This window comes from Cynoglossus semilaevis, chromosome 8, assembly GCF_000523025.1.
Source record: "Cynoglossus semilaevis isolate Cse_v1.0 chromosome 8, Cse_v1.0, whole genome shotgun sequence".
NCBI lineage: Eukaryota > Metazoa > Chordata > Actinopteri > Pleuronectiformes > Cynoglossidae > Cynoglossus > Cynoglossus semilaevis.
In genome coordinates, this window is record NC_024314.1 from 16,459,434 (window position 1) to 16,483,072 (window position 23,639).

The following is a 23,639-nucleotide window of genomic DNA, read 5'->3' on the forward strand; positions in this document are numbered from 1 at the left end:
TCGACATGCAGCGTTTATAAATTTATTAAGAAAGCCTTGTTGTATCATTCTGACGTATGGCATTAAAACTCACCAACTAGTTTACACAGGAAGTTGTTGGCAAACGCAGTTGACAAATAAGTCATCGCGCTAAGTCATTGTGCTTCATTTGCTATCTTTCAATTGTGTTGCTTTTTGCCCTTCATTAAAGCGAGATTATGGTATCACCACTGTGTTAGCATAGGTGAGTGACTTAGGGGCTAATGTGCAGTATGTGAGAGCCAACTTCCAGCGAAAATCGCGTTATGTCGCACCGTAGGAACGGACCCACTTTATAAGTGTATGTTGATGTGTTTATCTGCCTCACCACTGCCCTCTGTCTGTATCTTGGGGATTTCATAGGAGGAAATGTTTACCAGTCATATCTACAGACCCGAGAAAAAACCTACAAAAACAGAAGTGGGCAGGAGGGAAGTGAGCTGTTTGAATGTATCTATCTATAAATAAACTTATTTGACAAAGTGACACTACATGTAACCCAAACATGGAGTGTACATGTAAATATTTAACTGTTCAGAATAAGAAAAGGTAAAAAAGTTAACCATTTATTTTTTAAATATAGACCTTCCGTTAGTAAGCTATACATCTGGCAGCAATATTAGCTGTGCTAGCTTACTGTGTATTTTCCCGATAAACCGACGTAACATTTGAACTGAGTCGAGTGTTAGCTTACTTACTCACTTGTTTGACCGGTCCACCAAACTCGTACATCGTCAGGTGGTTATTTATCGCCACTCGCTGTAAAACGTCTCCCATTAGTTCGTATCTTGGCTCACAAGCGGTAGGTCCAATCACAATTTAATGGCTTCCCGCTTCTGCGCGTTCCAGAGGGTTGCGTTCGTGTGTTGGCTAATTCGCTAGTCGTTGACAGGATGTTTTATCTACTGCGCACGCGCAGAAAACTACCCCATACTTTTTTGGATACTCGTGCGCGTATCCAAAGCCGCAAATTAGTATAGGCCAGGAATAAAATATCTATAATCAATAAGTGATTATAGTTCTAAATTAAGAAGTAAATTAACCAACTGGTAATTATGACCCATACCCATAGTTAGTGGTAAACAAACTGCACAGCTATGGTGGTCGAATGTCTATTTTATGTCAGTTTTTATTAGATTAACATCATCTTAATCTCCTGCTTTAACAAAGGCAAACACAGTACAATAAATACTGCTTCAGGAATAATCACTATAGTGGACTACAGATTTTGTACTGAAGTACACCTTTTTTGAAGTTTTCAATAGGTCCACGCACAGATTTGCACTCATCACATGGCTTTAGCAATTTAAAGAAGTTAGTGTGCAACTTCAGTCAGGTACCAAAAAAACATAACAATGATTTTCACTAACGTTTTATTGCAGAATGGACAGTCTTAAATGGAAAAGGCACCATGAAAACTAGACGCATACAAATGCAAGTAGTATTTTTTCTGTGATTGGCCTCGAGAACAGTTTGTTCCTGACAAGTTTGACTAGAGACATTTTTGCTTCTTTACTCACTAACAGCAGTGATTCATCTACTACTCATATACACAATGGTGAGTCCAGATCATTAAACACTGATTCTCACATCAATCAAATTTTGCTGTAGTTTATTTGCAGATGACACTCTGATCTATATCCCCAAATTACAAATACAATTTTTTTGACTGCAAAAGTTTAGAATGCGTTCGTGAACCTGCGCGAACGCCACCTCGGTGGGGAATATGATGACTGACCTTTCACTGTGGGTGGGACCCCAAAAAAAACATTCTTAGAATCAAAATGAGCAGTGTTTAGCTAGCAGCAGCTCAAAAACATACCTGATCAAAACTCCATTTTATGATGAATATGCAGAGATGCTGCTGATCGATTAATCTAATAACTAAATCACATAGTAATCATAAATTAGAAAATATTTGAAATTATAATTATTTTTACTTTTTTCTGTAGTTCACTTCTATTAAGAAAGAACATCTATTAATAAATTACTAAATGTTGAGCTTTAGTAACATCAATGTAAAGATTGACGTAATTGTTTGTGCTAAATCTAAGATGTACATTCATGTTTTATTTATATTTTACATTTTCTTAACGATGTCTAAAACAACTCTATCGGTAGTTATTCATCATCTGTTTCAGATTTTCTCAGTATATTCTTTATGAACAGGGCTGAACTCTTCTAAGGTCATGTCTGTAGTTCGTAGTTTTATACTTCACTAATACAATCTTTTTTTCTTAGTTTTTGTTTGTGGTATTTCCCCTTTTTTTGCAGTGGTTTGTAGGTGAAGAATTATTGGATGTGAAGGTAATAAATAAATAATTGGCACAAAATCCTAAATAGATCCTGTTGGACCAGCGATTTGATTGGTTCATTTGATTTGAACTGACCTGATCCACCAGTCTTCCAAATTTATGATTAAGAAAATTTGGATTCTTGGAAAAATGACTCCACTAATCACAGCCATTAGTCCGTTAGCCATTAGTGTGGCGCAACCAATTTGTTGGGAATGCGCGTCGGCCAGATTGAGGGCAAAAGTCTTGCACATCTGAAAGACATTGTTTTCTCATGTCTGAACTTTAACAGCTCCCCCTTGTGGTCACATGACCTTCTTAATGGTCAAAACATTTTCCAGGTAGGTTTAGTCTATGGCGACGAACTGAAGACTTCCTGTCTGCGACGCATGATCTCCACAAACTCGGCGTGGTCTGCTGCAGCCTGAGAGCAAAGAGCACAGAGCCAGTGGAGGACAAAAGACAGGAGGTGAGGAACAGGGAGGGAGTCAGTGAGCGCTGCCTTCGTCAAAAGACTCCACCCCCGAGTCACAGGTGCTCGCGGCAAGTTTCTCCTGTCGCCTCCTCATGATCTCCTGTAGCTCAGAGCCTGAGGACTTCTGGAGACACAGAGACAAAAGAGAGGAAGGAGGAGGAGGGGAGAAAGGGAGGGAGGACAAAGGACAACGAGAAAGAAAGGAGGACAAAAGAAAGGTATGACAGCGTGAAATGGGTCAAAGAGGACACGGGGACAAAAGAACAATGGAGAGGAAGAAAGAGGAAAAAAGCACAAGAAAAGAAAACATGTGAGTGAAAACAATCCAGATTTACCATGTTGATCCAGAGACTCTGGAGAGACTGACATCATTTTTTTTTTTTTTTATTTGTATCTATCGATCATGGTTCCTGTCTGATGTTGGCTGATGGCCTTAGGATCCCATGATCTGATTGGCTCACAGGATTTATTAATAAAAAACATTTGGAGTGAGATTTTTTTTTTTTTAACTAAGTGTCCCTCCAGAGTCTCTGCTTATTGTTTACTGCCTACAAAGACTCAGCTGGACATAATCCTCCTCTGACTGCGGTCACATGACCTCAGCTAAACCTCTGGAAGCTTTTGTTCCTGCGAGCTGTGAAGAGTGTGCAAGTATCTACAAGGAAGCATGCTGGGTAATGTAGTGCTCTGAAACTGGTCTCAAAGATTATGCGTACTTTCCTGGTATCTACGAGGGCGGGATAAGAGGGAGTTAAGCCAGAGGTCAGGGGGTCAACAGGAAGTGAGCGCAGATGTTCTGGACCGAGTTCATTAATGGAGTTTAAGGAGAACTAACTGGACTAGAGGACCACAGCAGCGACATGAAGACTGGAGCTACATCAACGCACATAAGATTCACTCTGTAGGCCAGAGTCCAGGTTCTTAAGACCCCGGAGTCTCGACTCAAGTCCAATGTGGATTTCACAGGTTCTGAGTCAAACATAGTAAACCTAGGTTCTAGAAAGTGTAAAACAGGTATTCCTAAATCAGGATCACTGTATTTTTTATCATGAAACGGAAGTCACTCCAAATGAGCTACGATGCTGATGCCAAGTCCAAAAAGTCCAAAGCTAACAGTCCAGATCAGAAGGTTCAAAATCAAGTCTACTGTAATGATCTGTCTGTCAGATTAGTTGACTTTAGTTCACAAAGTCTCTTTTTTCGTCATAGTTTACATCTGGGGTGTCAAACATATGGCATGCGGGCCAAGATCGGCCCGCTAGGGTGTTGAATCCGGCCCGGTTTTTGAATTTTGAAAATAGAAAATTATATAATATATAAAGATTATATAATAATAATAATAATAATGTTTGACAGTCCTGGTCTACATCACTGTCTGGTCCTGTAAGTCTGGCCAACAGAGCAAATCCACAGATTTCATGTGATCCTGATACCTGAGTGAAAGTGGAAACAGACTCAGGAGATTGAAGGAGGGTCAGAAGAAAACCTGCATGGGGCAGAGAAACACCAGAGACAAGAGGACGACCACGGTTTGGGGACAGAAGACTCAAAAAAAAAATTCAAACTTCCTCCATCAGATAGCAAATCTGACCCTGTAACCCATGAACTGATGATGTCAAACAGCAACATGAGGTCACAGGACTTGTTATCTTAGCTTGTGTCTAACAAAACCTTCGTAGCCGCAGATCAGAGAAGAGAGAAACATTTTTAGTTTTGAAACAAATTCAGTTCGACCTCTAATCACTATTTTGTTCGACTGTTAGCAGGCAAACTAATTGTTTTTGCAGAATCTTAGGTCTGCAGCTTCTTCACTTTCACAGACTTTTGTGGCCTCTGCGTCAGCTAGCCAAAGTTAATCAAAGCACAACAATGTAATCAGATACGGTTCATTCAGGAAAGTCTGTTCTCGTCGTTGGTAGGTGGAGCAAATCCAAATGTGTCAGACTCATGTAACCATTCACTTTAGCAACATTAGCAACTCTGGCTACAAATTAGTTCATTGCAGACTAGAGATTTGATAATTGTCTCTAGCATTTGAAATCAAACCACTTTTAATTGTTAAAGGCCAAATATTCACTCCTTCGAAATTGAATTCCTCACCTCTAGGGCCGCCTTCTGTACCATCACCTGACTGTAGACACGAGCGCCATCATCAGGACAAACTGTTTTTAGCTCTTCCTTTTTCAGAGAAAACAGCTGAGCACCTGTGAGTATCCCAAGGCTGGAAATAGTTCTGTGAAAGAGAGGACACGTCTTGTTAGCCTGAGGGCTACATGTCCACCAGGAATTGACTTCCCAGCAACGTCACACACCGCGGACTTACACAGGACTGAAGCCTTTAGCTTCCAACCACGATTTGACCTCCCAAGGCGCCGAGTCGTACGTTATGTTGATAGACGGATTGCTGCGAGGAGGAACCTGGAACTTCTTCTGTGTGCTACGACCAAGCGTCAGTCTGTGCAACAGCTCGTCCTGCACCTCCTCCATGTTGGACTTTCTGCCTGCAGGGGACGACAAGACACGACGAGATGTCAAAGAAAAACAAAAAAAAAACAAACAAAAAAAAAAACCAACCATTCGAATGTTTTTCTGGGGACGTGGACTCACGGTTGGAAGTTGGCAGGTTCTGGTTGTTGCGATCCCTCATGGTGACGGTGCCCTGGTCACTGGATGTGCTACTGTTCTGGCGGCTGATGGCGCTGTTCCCGCCAGCAGTGGGTTTCGCGGGCTCAGCGGCTGGAGGAGGCAGTGGGGGGGTCGGGAGCCTGGCAGGGGCCGGTGGGGAGGGGGAGGTGGGCGTTGTCGCTGCTCTACTTTGGATGAGGTCAGTCCTGGACGTCTGTTTCTGAAAGGACAAACGATTTTGTTTTTGTATCTAATGTAGCAGCTCAACGTGTGGTCATGCTAACACTTGTTTACCTCATTCAACTCGCCCAGTAATTGCTGCCGGTGTCAAAAAAACAAAGAAACGTGTTGGTAAAGAAACAAATGTTCTCAAAACTTCTGTTATTTTTTATTTCACAGCAAGCCCACAGCAAACTAAACCTATGGAGGATTCGACTCTACGCTGATGACTTCATTGACTACACTCTTAAAGGGAGACTCTTTCTACAGAACTAGGGCTGTCACTTTTTAGTTAGTAATTAAGTGGTAGTGTGGGAGGTATACGGGTGGGGTGGTTACAGTCAACCTGTTCCGGGGAGTTGTTTATTAATAAGGTGAATTTTACAGCCAATTTTTGTCTTTGTCCAATAGACCAGTGTTTCCCAAACTTTTTTTCTGGGGACCCATATGTTTTTAAAGTCACAAATCTTCGCTACCCAAGTCCATAGACATTTTTCGTAAGCTCCTGGAAAACATGATGCGAAACGCCCCAAAAAAAAACAAAACTCTTGCGACCCACCTGAGGGTCGCGACCCAGTATTTGGGAAACGATGTAACAGATGACTCTTATTAAGAATAAATGATCTCCATATACTGGCTTGATCTGTACTGGTGTCAAATTATGTAGTTTAACTGTTAATCTAAATACAAAAATATTACAACGATTATTTGAAATAAAATAAGCAGGAAAATATTTTGGTAAAAGGTGACAGCCACTGTGCAGGAAAATATTTTGAAAATATTTTGGTAAAAGGTGACAGCCCGGAGAAGGACAGGTGACAGTTCACTCTCAATCGTCGTCCTACCTTAAACAACTCAAACTCCTTCTTTGGCATCATTAGCTTCATTTTTTTAAACAAAACAAAAGAGTCATGAGATGAGACGGTCCTCAGATGCAGGGAATTACAAATGGACACAGATGTCGGCTCCCTCACCTGGATGGTGTGGCTGTAGACGGGCTCAGCGCGGCCGGTCACATCCACCGACCTGGTGACCTGCAGGATGTTGTTTGGCACGTAACCTGACACGCCTTCACCGTTACAAACCTTCCACCACTGCTTCCTGTCGTCAAGGACCTGGAAAGATAGAATTTAAACTAAATGTTTGCTTAAATTTCTGCCTGAAGAAAAAAAAAAAATGTTTACCTCAACAACCTCGTCTTTGAGCACAGACAGCTCCGTGCTGTTGCGTGCCACAAAGTCATATTTAGATTTGGCAAAAAGTTTTGGTCGAGCAGAATCGAAACCTCTGGAATAAAAAAATAGAATTATGAATAAGTATTTACACAAAATGACATTACAATTATTGACATTTATAGATTTTTTTATTTAGCTTGACTAATGTGTGGATCAAGACTTGATGTCGACTACACTGGAGCCATGGAGTAGTGTTCCAAAGAGTGGAAAGAGAATAAGGAATTTAAAGATGTTATTATTTAAAAGTCGGAAATTATCATTTTCCCTAATAGACAAAAGAGAAGAGTCGGAATCGGAAACATTCAGAGTTACAGAGATTATCTTAGATGTAAGACCCCAGTGGGAACAGTACTCCATGGCGTCACGTGATCTCGGTGTTACCGGTCGACCCTGCGGCTGAGGGCGTGTTTGAAAGCAGCCACAGCAGTGTCCTGATCCAGAAACTGCCTGTGTTTAAAAGAGTTGGAGAAATCGTACCCGTCTGTGGAGGAAAACGCCTGTGGTGCCCCCTGCTGGACAGACAACGACACAGCAGCTAAGTGAAACATGAAAAAACATGAAACGTCCAGGTGTTGTTTAATTTGTGTTAAACTGACGCGTACCTCCTGAAACAACCTGGTGCTCTGGTCGTCTTGTCTTTGGATCCCTACACTGGTTAGGCTCTCGGCTAACTGGGCTAATTTGCGCTCACGAGCCGGCGTCGGTAAAGCTGGCGGCTCCCAGCCGTCCCGAAAAGTCAGGACACATGGCGGGAAATACTGATCTTTGGGCCACTCCAGCCTGGAGGTGCAAGAAGACAGGAAGAGAAAAGTTTCAGTTTGTTTAAAAATTTAAAAACGGTACAGTATGTGTAACAGAAGTGGAACTTAGCCCAGAATGCCCCCTGTTGGTCACATCGCCACCGCTGCCTCACCTGCACTTCGTCCATCCATCTCCCAGTGCAACCCATAGATGTCTCTCTTCTGCCGTCCCTGCCTCATGCAGGAATTCGATGGCGTCTCTGGTCAGCAGAGGAACCACGACGCTGCGGGCCAGGTCCGGGCTGCCGGACGCCTGGATCACCTGAGGGGAAGAACACAAGCGTCAGAGTTTATTTATCACCGAGCGCAGCGACAGCAACAGTCGGAGGCTGACCATCTTCAGAGGTGCGAAAAGGAAGTGAACTAAATCCATGGCACTGGGGTTTTGGATGTGGTCCTTCAGCTTTGCCTGAGGGTCAGAACAAAAGAAGACACGGGTTGATGTGAGGTCAGTGAAGGCAACGCCAGCAGCGTTACAGACCAGTGACCTGAACACGGAATTGAACTCCCCACCAGCTGGTTGAAGGCGTGTTTGAACTTCTGCAGGCAGTCGATGAACTCGTCCTCAGTGGGAGGTTTGGAGCGCAAAGTAAGCACGCCCTCTGGTGGTGGCACGGAGAAAGACAGCTATTAATCACGCCCAACAAGGACCAAGGACCATGTGGAAATGTAACGGACTAACCTCCTGGACTTTTCTTTTTTCCTTTCTTCACCTTCTTCCTGCTGGACAGCTCGTTGAAGGCCTCGGCAGCTTTCCGTAGTCTGGTGATGAAGAACTCAATGTCGTCCAGGATGTGGTTCAGGATTTGCTGAAAAAGAACAGAAGGTTTTTCTTAAATAGATGACTCCTGACGATCAGCTGACCTCAGGTCACACTTCACTCACCACGTCTCTGTCGACTTTGGCGGCCGTCATCTCCACTGAGCCATAGTCGTCTGACAGACTCTGTGGTATCTCATCTATATGAAAATAAATTTAAAAAAATTATTTATTTATGTTTATGTAAAAATAAATTAACAAAAAAAAATTTTTTTTGCTTTTACTTAGAAATTTCAAATGTGTTTTTATTAGTATTTTTAACCTTAAATCTTACTTTTATGTATGTTTTACTGATATTTATGACTGGTAATTATATCTCATAAATATTAAAACATATTTTTGAAATGAAATTATAAGACCTCAACAGTCTCTATTTTCAGTTTGTTAAAATCAAAAATGTTTCAAATATTTATCTGGTAACTGGACAAATACTCACAGTCCTGCTGCTCGCTGGTCCACGCCGACCACGCAGCTGCACGACTTTTCACGTCCACCGGGTCGGACGGAGGGGGCGGTTCAGGGGCAGGAGCAGGGGGTGGAGGTGGGATGAGACCATCACTTTTCAGGATCATCCTGCAGTGGAGGAGTGAACGTTTGAGTCAGCCAATCAGCTCTCAGCAGGGCAAATGTTATGAATGAATAATTATACACCGTCTTACTTCAGAGTCTCTGGACGTTTCTTCACTTTTCCTCCTTTGGCGTCGATCATGGCACTTTCAATGTCCGCGTGGATCAGGTTCGCCTGAAATTAACGTTATTACATTTCACGATAAGAGCTGGGTATCGATAAAAAATGTGGATACCAATGTTGATACCTACATTTTGATATCAGTTCCTGAACGATACTTTTTTTGACAAAGCATTTTTTGATACTTGGTCCCAAACTTTTTTTTCTGGAAACGCATATTTTAAAAGTCACAAACCTTCGAGACCTAAGTCAATAGACATAATTCGTAAACTCCTGGGAAACATGATGCGAGACGACCCCAAAAAAAATATTGCAACCCACTTGAGGGTCGCGAGCCAGTCTTTGGGAAACAACACATTCGGTATGCAGCCCTATTCACGATCGTGCGACATTTGTAAACGTCAACATATTGTTCCATTAATCGGTGTTCCACAGGGATCAACGTTAGCCTTTGCCTAAAACAATACGATTTATAATAGCAACGCGCTCATTATCAACTATGTATAAACTAGCTATCTAAGTAGCCAATCACACAGCAGATATCCAGGAACAGGGAAGAAGTGAAGAAAGTCCGAGCTGCTCTACCTTGATGTCGTCACACTGGAACAGGTGCAGGTCAGGTTTGCTCTGACCGGACTCCTTACAGACCAGAGCCAGGATGGAGTCGTAGCTGCAGGCCTTCATCACGGCCTGACAGTGTTGGACGGTACCGATGGGAAACCTCTCCAACTCGTTCTGATTTAAAAAAAACAACACAATCAGATAAACGAACTTCAGGCGTGTGTGTTTCCGGGTGTGAACATGACTAAAGCCGAGGCTCACGTTGGTCTCCTGGTCCATGAGGCTCACGCTCTTCTCCTCCACCTGCAGCAGTATCTCCTGAGTCCACACCTTCCCTTTGGCATTCAGCAGGCGCAGACGCCTGATCCCGTCCTCCACCGTGATCATGCCATCTTTACGGTCTAAGACGAACGTGGTCAGGTGCTGAGGACACCGACAAAGACAAGAATCGGCTGTTTGTTTGCAGCACATCCACATGAAACCTAGGCTGACTGATATTATCTCGAAACAACGGTGACTGTGAACCAAAACAATCAGTGATTTGATTTATTTGGTTTATTTCCGGTAGTCAAACATACAGCCCGCGGGCCAAAACCGGTCCGCTTGGGCTTTCAATTCGGCCCGCCTGATGAATTTTAAAAATAAAAGAAAATACACAAAGACTTCATTTTCAGGAAATGTTTTTAAAACATTTCATTAAATATGACAATTTATCTAATGTACTTTTCTGCATGAAAACAAATATAGACTTTTTGTTATTTATATGTTAATCTGTTATGATTGTCCTGGTCCGGCCCACTTTAATTAGGTTGTATGCAGCCCCTGAACTAAAATGACTTTGACATCCCTGGTTTATTTAGTGTCGCCTACTTCAGAACATTTACACGTTTTACACACCACCACCAACAGAGGGCAGTGAATCAACAGTTCGTCTCTGCCCAGCAGCTAAAAACATGACTTTTCTCTGTGGACTTTGGAACAGGAGAGCCGTCAACAAAGAGCAGAGAGACTCTCTGATAATGTCACACAAAAACAACGGCTGAAGGAATTCCTGAAACACTGCGTACGTTCAGTAAACATGGATGTTCTCACCTCTACGTGATACTGCGACGTGTCCGTCAAACTGTTGATGCTGTTTTTGGTGAAGTGTTTTCTTTGTTCTGCAACGAGAGGTCAAGAGGTCAAATGACGTTCTTGTGTGAACAAACAACAAAGAAAAAACCAAAGGGTGAGTTTCTTATTAATTGTCATGGTCATGTGACTCAATGATAACATGATACAAACGTTAAAACAAGGTCAACCAAGGGTCAGACACAAAAAAAAAATCAGCCGTTACCGTGGACAGCAACTGTACATCAGTTGAAGGATCATTGAATTTTCAAAATAAAACATCTTTCAGACTTTATTCTGTCAGTATCAGAGTCTGAATGACCTTTGACCTGTTGTTTTGAAACATTGTCAGATTATCTTTGAATGAAAAAAGTAAAGGGATTTGACTGGATTTTTTTTGAATGAAGTAAATTAATAAAACTGAAGGACATTTTTTACTATGTCCTACTGTGGTCTGGTACCAAATGATCTACGGACCGACACCATTTTACTATGTCCGACTGTGGTCCGGTACCAAATGATCTACGGACCGACACCGGTCCCTGCACCGGAGGTTGGAAATCCCTGGTGTGGTGTATGTGTGTACACGGAAGGCAGATAGGCCTGCTGCATTCAAGGACTGTAGGAAAACTGTGTTTTGTTTAACAAACAAAACATTTGACCCGAGTTAAGAGACTCACACAAACACACAGACACATGCAAACACTCGACACACCGTACACACGTGCACAGACACACAAACAAACAAACATAAAACACACAAACTCACACGCACACTCTGCTCACTGTGACTTTTCTTTTTGTGTTTGGACGACGATCGCAGAAAATAAATGTCCTCCGATTCTGTTCATGTGAAAAATGAGACGAGACGCCGAGGTTTGATGGGACTGAATTATTGACGACATCAACAAACGCTGATGACGGTTCACAACAATCACCGGGACTCAAACTGTGAGTAAACAAATGCTTTTAAATACTGCGGCGGTGATGACGACACTCACCGTACAGGCCTTTGGCACCAGACTTGACCTTGAGTTTCTTGGGCTCTGTGTCGTGTCCACTGTAACACACACACACACACACACACACACACACAGACACACACAGATAATTAAACATTCAACTGTCGTCATGGTCAATGCATCTTACAATAAAATCTCCAGAATCACCGATGAGTTCTTGCTCTCTCATTTACCTCATCAGACATGACATCATCAACACACACACACACACACATTATAATGTGTGTGTAGATGAAGCAGCTGACCATTGACCTTTGACCTGGAAATCCTTGAATGTCCAAATCTGGACCAGGCCCTGGACCAGGATTCAAGACTCAGTCATGATCTAATCTGATCACACTTTGTTTTTCTGTGGTTTTATAGATCGATTGATCTGGACTAGAGTGGGCGGAGTCAGAGTCATCTCTGATGTGACGTCAACATTTGCTGTTGGATGTGGAATGAGACTCGTATAACATTTATAGTTTTTTTCCCTCCATGCTGACATTTGAAATACGGACAAAAAACACAGACGATTCTGATTGGTCAGAACGACACATACTTGATGTGTGAGCTGCTGGAGCCAAAGATGCTGGAGGCGGGGGGCGGAGCTTCATAACCGTTCATCCTGCTACGATGTCGTCGTCGTCGTCAGCTGAAGGAGAGAAACAAAAACAAAAACACCAATGAAAAAGTAGAAGAAGAAGCAGCTTGTTTTTTTCAGTCGATGACACAACGTGGGCCAGGATTTGAACCAGTCAATGACACAACGTGGGCCAGGATTTGAACCAGCAACCTTCCAATGAAAAGTCAGTTCCTTTAACCACTAATCTGCCAACATTTTTGATCAAACACAGACTGTTAATGTGACACTTTTATCTTTTATGCTGACATAACAGCTCATGTCCATATATTTGTTTCTGCTTCTCCTGACCTCTAGGTGACCTCAGATGTGATAAACATGACCCCTAAGGTCATGACCTTAGAACTTAGACCATTAGAACTTCTACTTTATGGACGTTTGGTTCCACATCTACTCATTCGGATAAGCACTAAAACCACAGAGACCTGGATTCTTGGCTTTTTTTCTTATCTTTATTGAAACGTAGCGGCCCTGACACGGATAAAAGAGTCAACGCTGTCTTTTCTCCGCCTCGTTCCTCAATGTTTCCCTTTCTCGGCTATAAAAAAATAGCTGTTGAATTTGAAGATGTCTGTATAAAGGCACGGAGACGGTCGTGACCGGGCTTCCTGTTTACTCTGCAAGGCCAAGTCTGATTACTTTTCCCACTGTTTGCCTCCATGACAACGACACTCTCCGCCTGTCAGACAAAGCTCAGGGAGAACGAGCTCAGAGGACCACAGAGGGGAAAACAACAGCTCGGAAATAGTTCCCTTGAAACTGAAAAAAAAAAAAACATAAAAGATCTCAGAAATGATCGGAATGAATTGTAGTTCATTTCTTTTTTTTAAAGAAGCAACCTCAGAGAACAACCTCAAAGAAACAACTTTTTTTCAGAATAAACCTCACAGGCAGCTCTGTAATGATTTAGGGCTGAATTTTATGCAAACTTCTCAGTATCAGTACGATATATTCATACAAAGAATAAACAGCTGACGCAATATATAATGTTTGAGTTGTGATGCCCACACATGAGCACCTGCGCACACGCACACACACACACGCACACACACCTCTGTATTAAGAAAACACATTTCCATTAATTTGGTTGAAAACACAAAACTGAAACAGTGAGGTCTCCTGATGAAGTGATGTTGAATTTTCACATCCCGTTTGCAGTCTGTTTCATCACACTGTTAATTTCTAACTAACCTTCAAACACACACCCATTGTTAATGAGTCACCAAACAGGAAGTGCTGCCACGCCCCGCTGTTGTTTTACCCAAAACTTTTTGTCACCAAAGTGGGTCACATGGCGTCAGTGCAAATACCGATGACTGCCCATCATTGGAAAAAAGTTTTTTTTCCAAAATTCAATACGTGTACAGTACATTTACAGGTAGAAAGCGTTTGTTTCCGACACACCCTGAACATTTCACAAGAAACACTGACTTATCTTCAGTAGAAAGTACTTTTCTACACAGACTGAAATCCTCCACCCAGTACTTCTGAGCATATTAGGTCATTTCCCAAGGGAGGTTGAAGCGTCCTCAACTTTATCAGCAGAAACTATAAAACGACAGATAACCCTGAACTCATCTCATGTCATCTGAAAGGCTGACACTAAGTTACACACGCTCCCTAACATTTCCTTCGCTGCACATTCAAAGTAGAGTAGAAGCTGGAAGTGAAACACTAAAACCCTGAACACCTCAGACGATGTGTATTATCAAAGTTATCAGAGGCTACAAATCACCAAGGTTCCCTGAACGTCTCACATGCAGGCTGTCTGTTGGCTTAAAGGAACTCTTTATCAGAGATCCTTGAAGGTCTCACGCCCCTCATATCACTGCAGTCACACTGATAACACCAGACGCCACACAAAGTTGACTCAATCCCCCACAATCCTTTGCTGCCTCTCTTTTCAATACCTGTATAAAAAAAATCATTCTGGCTAAATTTACCTGCGTCGGTTTGAAACGTCGTCAGTCTCAGTGTCGGACAGGGAAAAGTAAGAAGGATTAGTACAAAGATTTACACACACACACACACACACACACACACACACAGACGCTTTAATCCTCTGTGAACAAAGGATGCTGGGATACATCTTGTACAACACCACCACGTGCGTTTTTTTGTTTTGTTTAGACAAACAGTGAATGTCCACTGTTAAAGTCAATAATCCCATAATTTGACATTATTCTGTCAGATTAAGCGACACTTTTGTTGTGATCAGTCGAACAAACGCTGAGAACGTAGTCGCTGCGTACGTGTGCGACAGGTTTAACGACAGCCTGACACGTGTGACCTGTGATGACCAGTCACACAGATCAGCTGTGCGTGGATTGATTAATCGTCCTCAGCAGAGATCGGAGCCACACGTCTCTGAGAGCAGCGTCTCGTTTGTCTGACCTACATCCTCAGACTCACTCAGACCTGCTGCTGCAGCTATGGCCGCCGTCCCTAACTGTCTGTTCAATCCCACAAGATCAGCCGGATTATTGATCCGTGCAGCCGGAAAAAGTCATCAGAAAAACAAGCCTGTTCAGTCATTTACCCTCTCACACCAAAGTCCACAGACCTGACTGACCACGGACCACTGACCACTCAGAGTCAAGTCAACGGACTACAACCGGCAGCTAATAATCCACCCTAATCCCTACTCTGCTGAGAGTCGCTGAACAGAGCTGTAATCTGACTGGGATCAAACTGAGTTTTAATAAAACATGATTAACTTCATATAAAACCAGCTCTTTATTCACTGGAGAGGGCGTGTTAATCTGAGAGATCGAGAGTCTCACGGATTAAGGAAAGATTTAAACAAACTTTTTTTTTTTTAAATCAAATCACTGATTTCCAGAAAACTTGGTACGCCCTGTGTAAACCGTGTATTCCATGTCAATCTCTCACAGCGTCCTGTTTCCATCCCATAATTCAAGACAGGCCGTGCCCACGGATCAAGGTAAACACCTGCCAGGTATGGTTTCCATGTTGCCACGGTAACCAATGTCACTCATTCAACAGACGACCTGGAACTTGGGCTTCAGTAAAACGTTTTTTCATACCATTTTCCATAACAGAAACATGACATGTTTACGCAAAAGCTCCGAGACTGGGAAACGTCCACAAATAGAGTCTGTCCCAGGGGAGGAGACACTGAGGGCTTTTTCCCATCAGGCCTTTTTTCCAGGAAACTATTAAAGGCATTGTCCAAGAATTAGAACGTGAAGTTTGAAGAGCTGTGTGACATACAGTAAAGTCCAAAGACACCCCGTCCACAGCTTTGTTGACATTAGCCATTTGTACGTCTGACGTTGGATTGTGCTACGTTTGATTTCTTTAGTTTCTGATGTTTTTTGTCCTAAATTAAGGGTGTCAAACACACGGCTTTGGGCCAAAAACGGCCCGCTAGGGTGTTCAATCCGTCCCGCTTAATAGTTTTGGAAAATACACAAACAATATACAAACACTTAATGTTCAGGATATTATTTGTAAAACATATATTTAATTAAGTAGGAATAAATAGGAATAACTATCTAATATACTTCTTTGCATGAAAACAAAGGGGGAAACATGGACTTATTGGTATTTATAGGGAATCATGTTGTGACTGTACTGGTCCGACCCACTTGACATCTATTTAGGTCTGTATGTGGTTGGACACCACTGGTTTAGATCATGATGTTACTTCTGTGTTAGCGTAGGTGAGTAACACAGCAGTAACACAGCAGTAACACAGCTAGTCCAACAAAGGTGGAGCTGTTGTTACACTGACTATTTTGATTGATAATTTTAACATTGCTACATTCAGTGGGACACGTGTTAACACATCCACACACGATGCATTGGTTTCATGTTGCTAGGCAACGGAAAGACTTCCTTGGTCCATCATCTGTAGAAATGTCGTATTCCTCAGTCTCCAATTGTGCACAGACTGGGCCACTCTGAAGTTGGTGTAGCCCGCGGGCCGCTTCTTGAACACCAGACCTCGTAATCTCGTTAAGATGGAGCAAACTTTGAAGACTTGTAGGACTAGGAGGCGTAAAACGGTCAGTGACACCAACTGTGATTTCACAAGAGTTCTGACCTCACTGGTTGCTTTCTTAAGAGCTGGTCCACCTTTGACCTCCATGTGACAATAAAACAGAGGGAAACACCCAAGTTACACCACCGTGACAGAGCAGTCTGGGCCCCCACAGCAAGGCAACATTCTGAATTTTTATTTTTTTTATTTTAAATTGTCCCTTTCCACAAAACTCATCAGCACCAATGGCTGAAGCTGAGAACTGTCACAGGAGAACCAGTTTAATTGCTACTTGTCAAACACACACACACACACACACACACACAGGAGCGTGTTTCTTAGAGATAACCCGAGACTGACTGTAACAATGATGAGCCACGCTATCTGTGTCCTCCTGACAACCAGGCTAACCAGGCCAAACAAAGACACTCACCGACCTGTTAGCTCGGCCGATGATCTGTTCATGATGGCTGTGACCTCCGCTCGTTCCTGTCTCTGACTGATTGGCCTTCATCGTCCAACTAACACAGACCTCGGTCAAAACTGTACGATTTTCAACACGGACTTCTGCTCTCTGCACCAAACTCCACTCAACTAGCTTCAATTCCCTGCTCTTACGTACAACACGCGTCTATTTACTTAAATGTATGTTATTACCAACTATGTCAGCTTTTCATTTTGAATTCGGTGTCAATATATATGTTAATGTAAATGTTTACACTTTAAACAACATAATCACGATGAAGCTCGAAGCTCCTCGGCGTAGCCCGCAGAGTTAACGTTACAGGATTTGTGTAAAAGTTGAATTTAAATCATAGGAACCGAGTGTCAGTGTGGAATAGTGATGCCGAATGAATAAACTATGATAGTTCGATGTCAGGTACCGCTATTTCTAGTGTCTTGAGCTCATCAACAGCTGCGGCATAAATGAATGTGAAATTTCCAATGTGATCTGGTGTGAGGGTGTTCTCCGTTTACAACACGCCGCCGCAGGTAGAGATCAGGTTCCCTGAGGACCGTGTGTTGGAAATTAGATCAGAAACTGTTTTAATGGAAAATATGGGTTGTTGTTTTTTTACGGAGACCAGTCAGGGAGCAATGTGAATTGGCCTGAACACTGGAGCTCACCTGCAGGTGTGATTCAAAGTCGAGGACCGTTAGAAAAACATGGCTCAGACAGGAGGCTCTGACACAAGAGCTCTCCTTTCGCGGCTTCTCTGGCGTCTTTATCTCCGACACTGTCCGGAGTCCTCCAGCGGTTCCTCGGGCCTCCTGGTATCCAACAGAGAGAGTTCTCCTCTGCCTAACTCCACCTGCTCCGTCGGCCTCGTTGTATCCGACGAAGCTCCACTCTGGTTGTATTTCCAGCGGTTTCTCTTGGCTGCGTGTATCCGCCGCTAAGAGCTCGTTCCAGGGTCTTTTCACTCGGCTTCTTCGGCCCTTTAGGTCCCTGTCAGTGTGAGCTTTGACTCGGTTTAAACTCCACTTGACTCTGAATAGCGACAATGATAACCTGCTGCACTCACAGGGGGCGGGGCTTATCCCTCCCTCATAGTTTGATTGACACATTTGTCTCACCCTCTCCCATTCGCATCACAACTTATACCGTTCACAGATCACGTGGCGGTTGATAAGTATCGGTATTGTGAAAATAGCTAATCTTTGTGAACTCTATTGACAAATCACCATGAAAATACACATGTAAGTGCGCATGCGTACAACAGCTGATCTGTTTGGCTGCAGCTCCTGCCTCACATGCAGTGTTCAAGAACGTATTAGTCCAGGTGTTTAGTTGGTACATAATGCTGGAGCGCCCTCTGCTGTCTTTGCCGACACTCGCCGTCACCACAGAAACGCTTCCATGATTGTTTTGTAATCTCGACATTGTTTAAGTTGATGAGGTTTGTGTCTCCTGTTCGAACACAGTGTCTTTGTTTTGTTTTTTTCACAGTCTCTAACTGATAAAGGTACACAACTTATACTATCTGTCTGTGGAGGGCGTCGGAAAACATTGAACCACAAAAGGTAAAAAAAACGAAAGCTAAAGGTCTAAAGTATTCCAAATAATAAAGATTTAATATTAGCCAAGATAATGCAAAGATAAATAAATCTCTTAGCAAAAAACTAAGACCGTCACCAAAAAAGGCAAAAACACCTACAAGAGAGCAGTGAAAAATGAAGAAAATAATAGCTAAAATATAAACGTTAGCGAACTATATTAGCCCCAGGTTAACCAATGAGTTAGCTACTGAGCTAAAACGTAGAACTTACGTTAACGGTATGAAACTAAATAGCTAAAATGAGCTTTAAGTAAATCAAAGAAACACCAAAAGGGTTTAAAAAACTAAGTGGCTTCATCTGAAACTATTGTTGCATATGCTAACATCACCGTAGCTACCATTTCCATAGTTAAGATTTTTTAATTTTTCACCAGGTTTCTACAATTACTAGTACTGTAGTAGTTGTGTGACTGTACTCTACATATAGTGTTTAGTTTTCTTTTCTACCCAGTGTTGACAAAAACCTAATCACTATGTGATTTAATTTGATTTTCAATACAATTTGAAATGATTCTTGTTAACATAAACTCAGTGACTAATTATATGTATAGACCTGTAATTTACCCATTATATATTTTTGTGAGGATATTTTTTACATTTAATTCTAAATTTTAAAAAATCAACTGAGACAAACGTGTTTGTGAATTTGGGCTTTAGAAAGAATCCTGACTTAACTAAACACATTGAATGTCACATCGTAAACTTCATGTTGCTACAACACATTTTCAGACCCCTGTGTTGTTGAGGTTCATGACACATTGTGTCCACAAGAGGGCACTATGGATAATCCTGACTTAACTAATTAATTCCACATTGAATGTCACATCGTAAACTTCATGTTGCTACAACACATTTTCAGACCCCTGTGTTGTTGAGGTTCATGACACATTGTGTCCACAAGAGGGCACTATGGATTAAGACGGAGTCAGGTTCAAGACTGGACCTCGCTTCCCCTTCACATGTTTTTTCTTTGTTTTTATTTCAGATTCAAATTATTTTTATTTGACTTTAACGACAGAAACATGAGTCAAATGTGACGTCATTGTTTCCTCTCTGTTTAACACATGAACAATCATTGATGTCACTTCCACTTGCAGACTACTCACACACATTCAAACACACACCTGAGAGTCACACTGAGGCATCACAATGTTGATAGCAACACACACACACACACACACCAGCAGCATCGTGGATGAAAACCATTTCTGCAGCAACATGACGTCATCCTTTCACCGGCGTCTGGGTGTGACCTCAGTAAGTGATGGTCACAGTGTAAATAAGGTGTCCATGAGAGTGATTTACATTTTAAACTTACATGATTTATGTATAAATTTCTAATAAAATGGGAAATTAAAAAAAAAGTTTTTGTCTTATTGATTGATTTTCATTTATTGTGTTCTGTTTTTTTCAGTACATCATATTGTGGAGACCTTGACTTGTCCACAGGTCATGAGACACGTTTCTCCTGCACGTCCAGTCTCTGTGCCTTGGCTGACCCCTGCTGTTAAGTCCTGTGTAATGCAGCACGTGGAACATGAAACCAACACATTCTTTATATCCTGGCGTTGAATGGATGCTCCGGAAGAATTCTTTACAACGGTCAATCTCAGGAGACCTCGATGACCTCCATGCTGCCTGAGAAGCTCGACTGACTGCCGACCTTTCCGAGCTCCTCCCGCGACCTACTGTCCTTCATCCCATCTCCAAACTCCATCTGGCAGCTCCGCCGTTTCAGCTGCTTCTCAAAGCTGCTCTCCTCGTGCCAGCTCCTCCTGGAGTCCCCGCAATCGCCCGTCCGCGGCCGGTTGCCACGACGACGGATGGCTTCCAAGCCGTGACCGCAGGTGTACGCAGAGTAGCTGCTGCTGCCGCTGCCGCCACCACTCAGGAAAGAGGTGGAGTAGAAGCGCGTGGAGTCGGAGGAGAGGTACCAGCCTCCGGTCAGCGAGGAGGTGGAGACGGCGACAGGTCCCAGCAGAATGTCCGAGTGCCAGCCTTTCAGGGCGCCGCCGACTCCTGTTGCAATGTGCTGCTGGGACCGAGAGAGGCCAAAGAGGAAAGTGGTGGCGTTCTCTGTGCTGCCGCTGCGGTGCAACTGCTGCGAGCAGCTCTGAGCAGCGGGCGGAGGTTTGACGAAGGTGCTGGAGGTTGGCCGTGGTGTCTCCACCTCCTCCTTGTCGGGGCTCTGCTCCGGCGTGGACTGTTCTGAAACCTCTTCCACTGGTGAGAACTGACAGGGTTTACTTGTGTCTTTAAACACCGAGGTTTTGTACACCTCCGAGGACTCACCCGACGACGGGGTGAAGCCTCTGTGCGCGGGCACCACGCCTGTGTCGCCGAAGGACTTGATGTCCAGAGAGAAAGATCGTTTTAGCCGAGCGTTTTCTTCGGGTGCGTCAGTGAGCTGAAGGCCGCTGAGGGTCTGTGCTAATGACTGCTCATCAGGGGCATCTGCTAAAACGCAGGATAGCGTGAGAGGTTCAAGTACGGTGATATCTGTGCCCACAGCTGCCTCTGGAGAGGGCAACTCCAGGTCTTCAAGCAGGGACGATGCCTTGCCAACGGGCAGGGTCATTTCTGACTCTGGACTTTTTATCTTCTTCTCAAAGTCGAGGAGTTGACCCAGGAAGTTAAAGTTTGGCGAGATGGTCGGACGCTTCTCCTTCACAAACCTGTCAGGAGAAAGGAACAGCTCATTAGCGCCGGTCACCGTGAGTGTGTGTAATCAGTACTGACATGTTCAGTGGAAGGTTAACGAGGCTGCGGCTTGTTAGGAAGAATTGTTCACATTGTTCAGAGGAATGCGCTCGGTCCACTTTCGATGACACAAAACGAGGCTCCGCCCCCTCACTTGTCTATCTGAACCACTGCCACATCAAAAAGAAATTTAACCTGAGACAGTTTGAACTGAAACCAATCCGTATCCTGAGACAGGCGAATGACACCAGGTCATGTTCAGTCTGACGGTTGACGGTTGAAAAGCATAAATGTGAAACAGAAACGTTGTATTTGCTGAGACTGCTGCTGACCTGTACGCTTCGTCCAGCGTCATGTCCATTCTCTTCATGATGTAGGCGATGGCAATGGTGGCCGAGCGCGATATTCCAGCCAGACAGTGGACCAGGACACGAGCATTTGACGCTTTGGCCTTTTCTGGAACAGAGAGGTGGAGACTGAGCAAAAAGAACCAATCATGTCTCACGGTTGTCAGCGTGAGGCGACGTCTGACCTATGAACTCCACGGATCGGTCCAGCCAAGGCAGGATCTTCTCACAGAACGAGTCGTTAACGGGAACACGCAGGAAGTGGGAGTCGGGGATGAAGTCGGGTTTGGGACAGGTGTTACTGGCATTCAAGACGTAGGCAATGTCGTTCTGCTGCATCAGCTCCTGAAACATCAACACAGAGGTGGAACCGCAGTCAGAACCAGAATGAAAACCAGATGGAGAACCGGAGTTTGTGAACCCGAGTGGGTTAGGGTTACCTTGTTAAGCACGTCTCTCTGACAGCCCAGGTACAAGTGTGGCAGGATGCGCGTCGGCCCCATGTTGGTGATGGGGAGACATGGCTGAGACACGCATGAGGGAACCACGTTGGACTTCCCCTCGCACAGACCCGGAAACAGGTGAGAAAATTCAGAGAAACCACCTGAGGGACCAGAAAGACAGCTCTGGGGTCAGAGGTCAACCAAGACCTTGTCAATGACAAGACAGATGTAAATACCAGCGTGAGCAGGAAGAAAGACAGCTGAGTAAAACAGGGGTGTCAAACATAAGGCCCGTGGGCCAAAACAGGCCCTCTAGGGGGTTCAATGCAGCCCACGATGAATTTTGAAATTAAAAAAATGCACAAACACTTAAAACATAATGTTTTGTAAAGTTATATTTCATTAAATATTACTTCTTGGCATGGAAACTAAACATGGATTTATTGTTATTTACAGGTAATTATGTTATGATTGTACTGGTCCGACCCACTGGACATCTAACCAGGCTGAACGTGGCCCATGAACCAAAATGAGTTTGAAGAAAGACTCATACTCTGCTGCTGTCTCTGCATCTTAAAGTCTGAATACTGGGCCTTCACTGGACGGCTCTTTGTGTGCGTGTGTGTGTGTGTGTGTGTGTGTGTGTTCAACAATTCATGTCCTACTGACTTGTGTAATGATTTGACCCAAAGTGTTTTTTTGTTTTTTTGTCGTGAAGCTCATGAGCCTTTTGGTTTCGTTTACACTACAGGGCGGAGTCCTCACAGCAGAGCATTACATCATGGTTACATAACGTAATCCTGACTGGAAAGAGGAGAGGACGTCTGCAGATCATCTGCCTGTCCAGTCAAAAAAAAGAAAAACAGAGGGCGCTAGAAAAGTGAAACAGTGGCTTGGCTGAGGTCAGCAGGACAGCTGCAGAAATACTGCAGTGTTGTTTTTTATCTTATTGAAAGAAGTATTCAACCAAAGTGTATCTATTCCTGGTGACATCTGTGCCAAGGATAAGAAGACTCACTTTAAATGGAACATTGTGGTCAGTGAGATGACATTAACAATGTGTCCACTGGGTGTCACAAGTGCGGCAGTGCAGCCCACTCACCTGAGAGCAGGTGAACTGAAGGGAAACTCTTCTCTAGTTTCAGTAAAAGGACGTTGAGGAACAAGTCAGAGCCCAAGGCTGCCGGGTCTGAAGAACTCTGGTCGTACACCACAACTTCCTGGTCACCGTGGAGCTCCAGCTACAGTGACAGTGGAGAGTCAGTCTGTTTCTACCTTGAACCTCTGACCTGGAGGACAGAGGTCAGGGTTTTTTTTTTTTTACCTTTTTCTTGGCTGAGTGCTGCAGCAGCTCTGCGATCTGGACTTTATCCTGCTGCAGCCTCCTCTTCATCAGCTTGGAGCAGTTGACGTTCACGGCCTCCAGGATGTGCGACACGTTGTAGTCCACAAAAGGCCGGCTGTCGATCAGCACCACGCGATCCAGCCCGCCCTCCAGAAGAGCCACCAGAGCCTCCGCGCCGATGGGTCGCACCGTTGTGACAGGCCTGGCCATCCCAGATCTGGACCTGGAGCCCGGTGGCTCCGACATGTCA

At 43.7% G+C, this 23,639-nt stretch overlaps 2 protein-coding genes and 2 long non-coding RNA genes across 5 annotated transcripts; 2 read left to right on the top strand and 2 right to left on the bottom strand.

Moving 5' to 3' along the window:
* Window positions 1-1,129: 1,129 nt before the first annotated feature.
* eps8a (EGFR pathway substrate 8a, signaling adaptor) lies at window positions 1,130-18,077 on the bottom strand. Of its 2 annotated transcripts, none has more exons than XM_025057838.1 (21): window positions 17,623-18,077; window positions 12,408-12,500; window positions 11,846-11,904; window positions 10,827-10,894; window positions 9,996-10,157; window positions 9,759-9,908; window positions 9,145-9,227; window positions 8,922-9,058; window positions 8,552-8,625; window positions 8,349-8,475; window positions 8,180-8,268; window positions 8,001-8,075; window positions 7,780-7,928; window positions 7,469-7,646; window positions 7,344-7,378; window positions 6,816-6,918; window positions 6,606-6,746; window positions 5,395-5,632; window positions 5,111-5,288; window positions 4,888-5,020; window positions 1,130-2,911 (listed from the first exon to the last, which is right to left on the bottom strand). In XM_025057838.1, exons 2-21 carry the CDS (start codon window positions 12,470-12,472, stop codon window positions 2,801-2,803), a joined length of 2,355 nt encoding a protein of 784 aa, XP_024913606.1. In that variant the 5' UTR covers window positions 12,473-12,500; window positions 17,623-18,077; the 3' UTR covers window positions 1,130-2,800. The 2 variants fall into 2 exon arrangements, with proteins under 2 accessions (XP_024913606.1, XP_024913607.1); XM_025057839.1 differs by having other exon boundaries at window positions 7,344-7,375; window positions 17,623-18,076.
* Window positions 10,825-12,414, top strand: LOC112487358 (uncharacterized). Its single transcript, XR_003050399.1, has 3 exons — window positions 10,825-10,962; window positions 11,668-11,795; window positions 12,230-12,414. It is a non-coding gene; the product is annotated as an uncharacterized LOC112487358 (long non-coding RNA).
* LOC112487359 (uncharacterized) lies at window positions 12,605-13,316 on the top strand. Its single transcript, XR_003050400.1, has 2 exons — window positions 12,605-12,654; window positions 12,786-13,316. It is a non-coding gene; the product is annotated as an uncharacterized LOC112487359 (long non-coding RNA).
* Window positions 18,078-19,512: 1,435 nt separating the features above from the next.
* dusp16 (dual specificity phosphatase 16) lies at window positions 19,513-23,635 on the bottom strand. The gene is made up of 6 exons (XM_008315280.3): window positions 23,369-23,635; window positions 23,147-23,285; window positions 22,042-22,205; window positions 21,787-21,946; window positions 21,587-21,710; window positions 19,513-21,229 (listed from the first exon to the last, which is right to left on the bottom strand). Exons 1-6 carry the CDS (start codon window positions 23,633-23,635, stop codon window positions 20,164-20,166), a joined length of 1,920 nt encoding a protein of 639 aa, XP_008313502.1. The 3' UTR covers window positions 19,513-20,163.
* Window positions 23,636-23,639: the final 4 nt, after the last annotated feature.

Coding starts and splice junctions, on each gene's coding strand:
- eps8a (XM_025057838.1), bottom strand. CDS start 12,472: ATGAACGGTTATGAAGCTCCGCCCCCCGCCTCCAGCATCTTTGGCTCC. Junction 10,895..11,845: donor TGGTGCCAAAGGCCTGTACG/GTGAGTGTCGTC, acceptor CTCTCGTTGCAG/AACAAAGAAAACACTTCACC. Junction 7,647..7,779: donor GATGGATGGACGAAGTGCAG/GTGAGGCAGCGG, acceptor TTGCACCTCCAG/GCTGGAGTGGCCCAAAGATC.
- dusp16 (XM_008315280.3), bottom strand. CDS start 23,635: ATGTCGGAGCCACCGGGCTCCAGGTCCAGATCTGGGATGGCCAGGCCT. Junction 23,286..23,368: donor AGCACTCAGCCAAGAAAAAG/GTAAAAAAAAAA, acceptor CTGTCACTGTAG/CTGGAGCTCCACGGTGACCA. Junction 21,711..21,786: donor CCGATCCGTGGAGTTCATAG/GTCAGACGTCGC, acceptor TCTCTGTTCCAG/AAAAGGCCAAAGCGTCAAAT.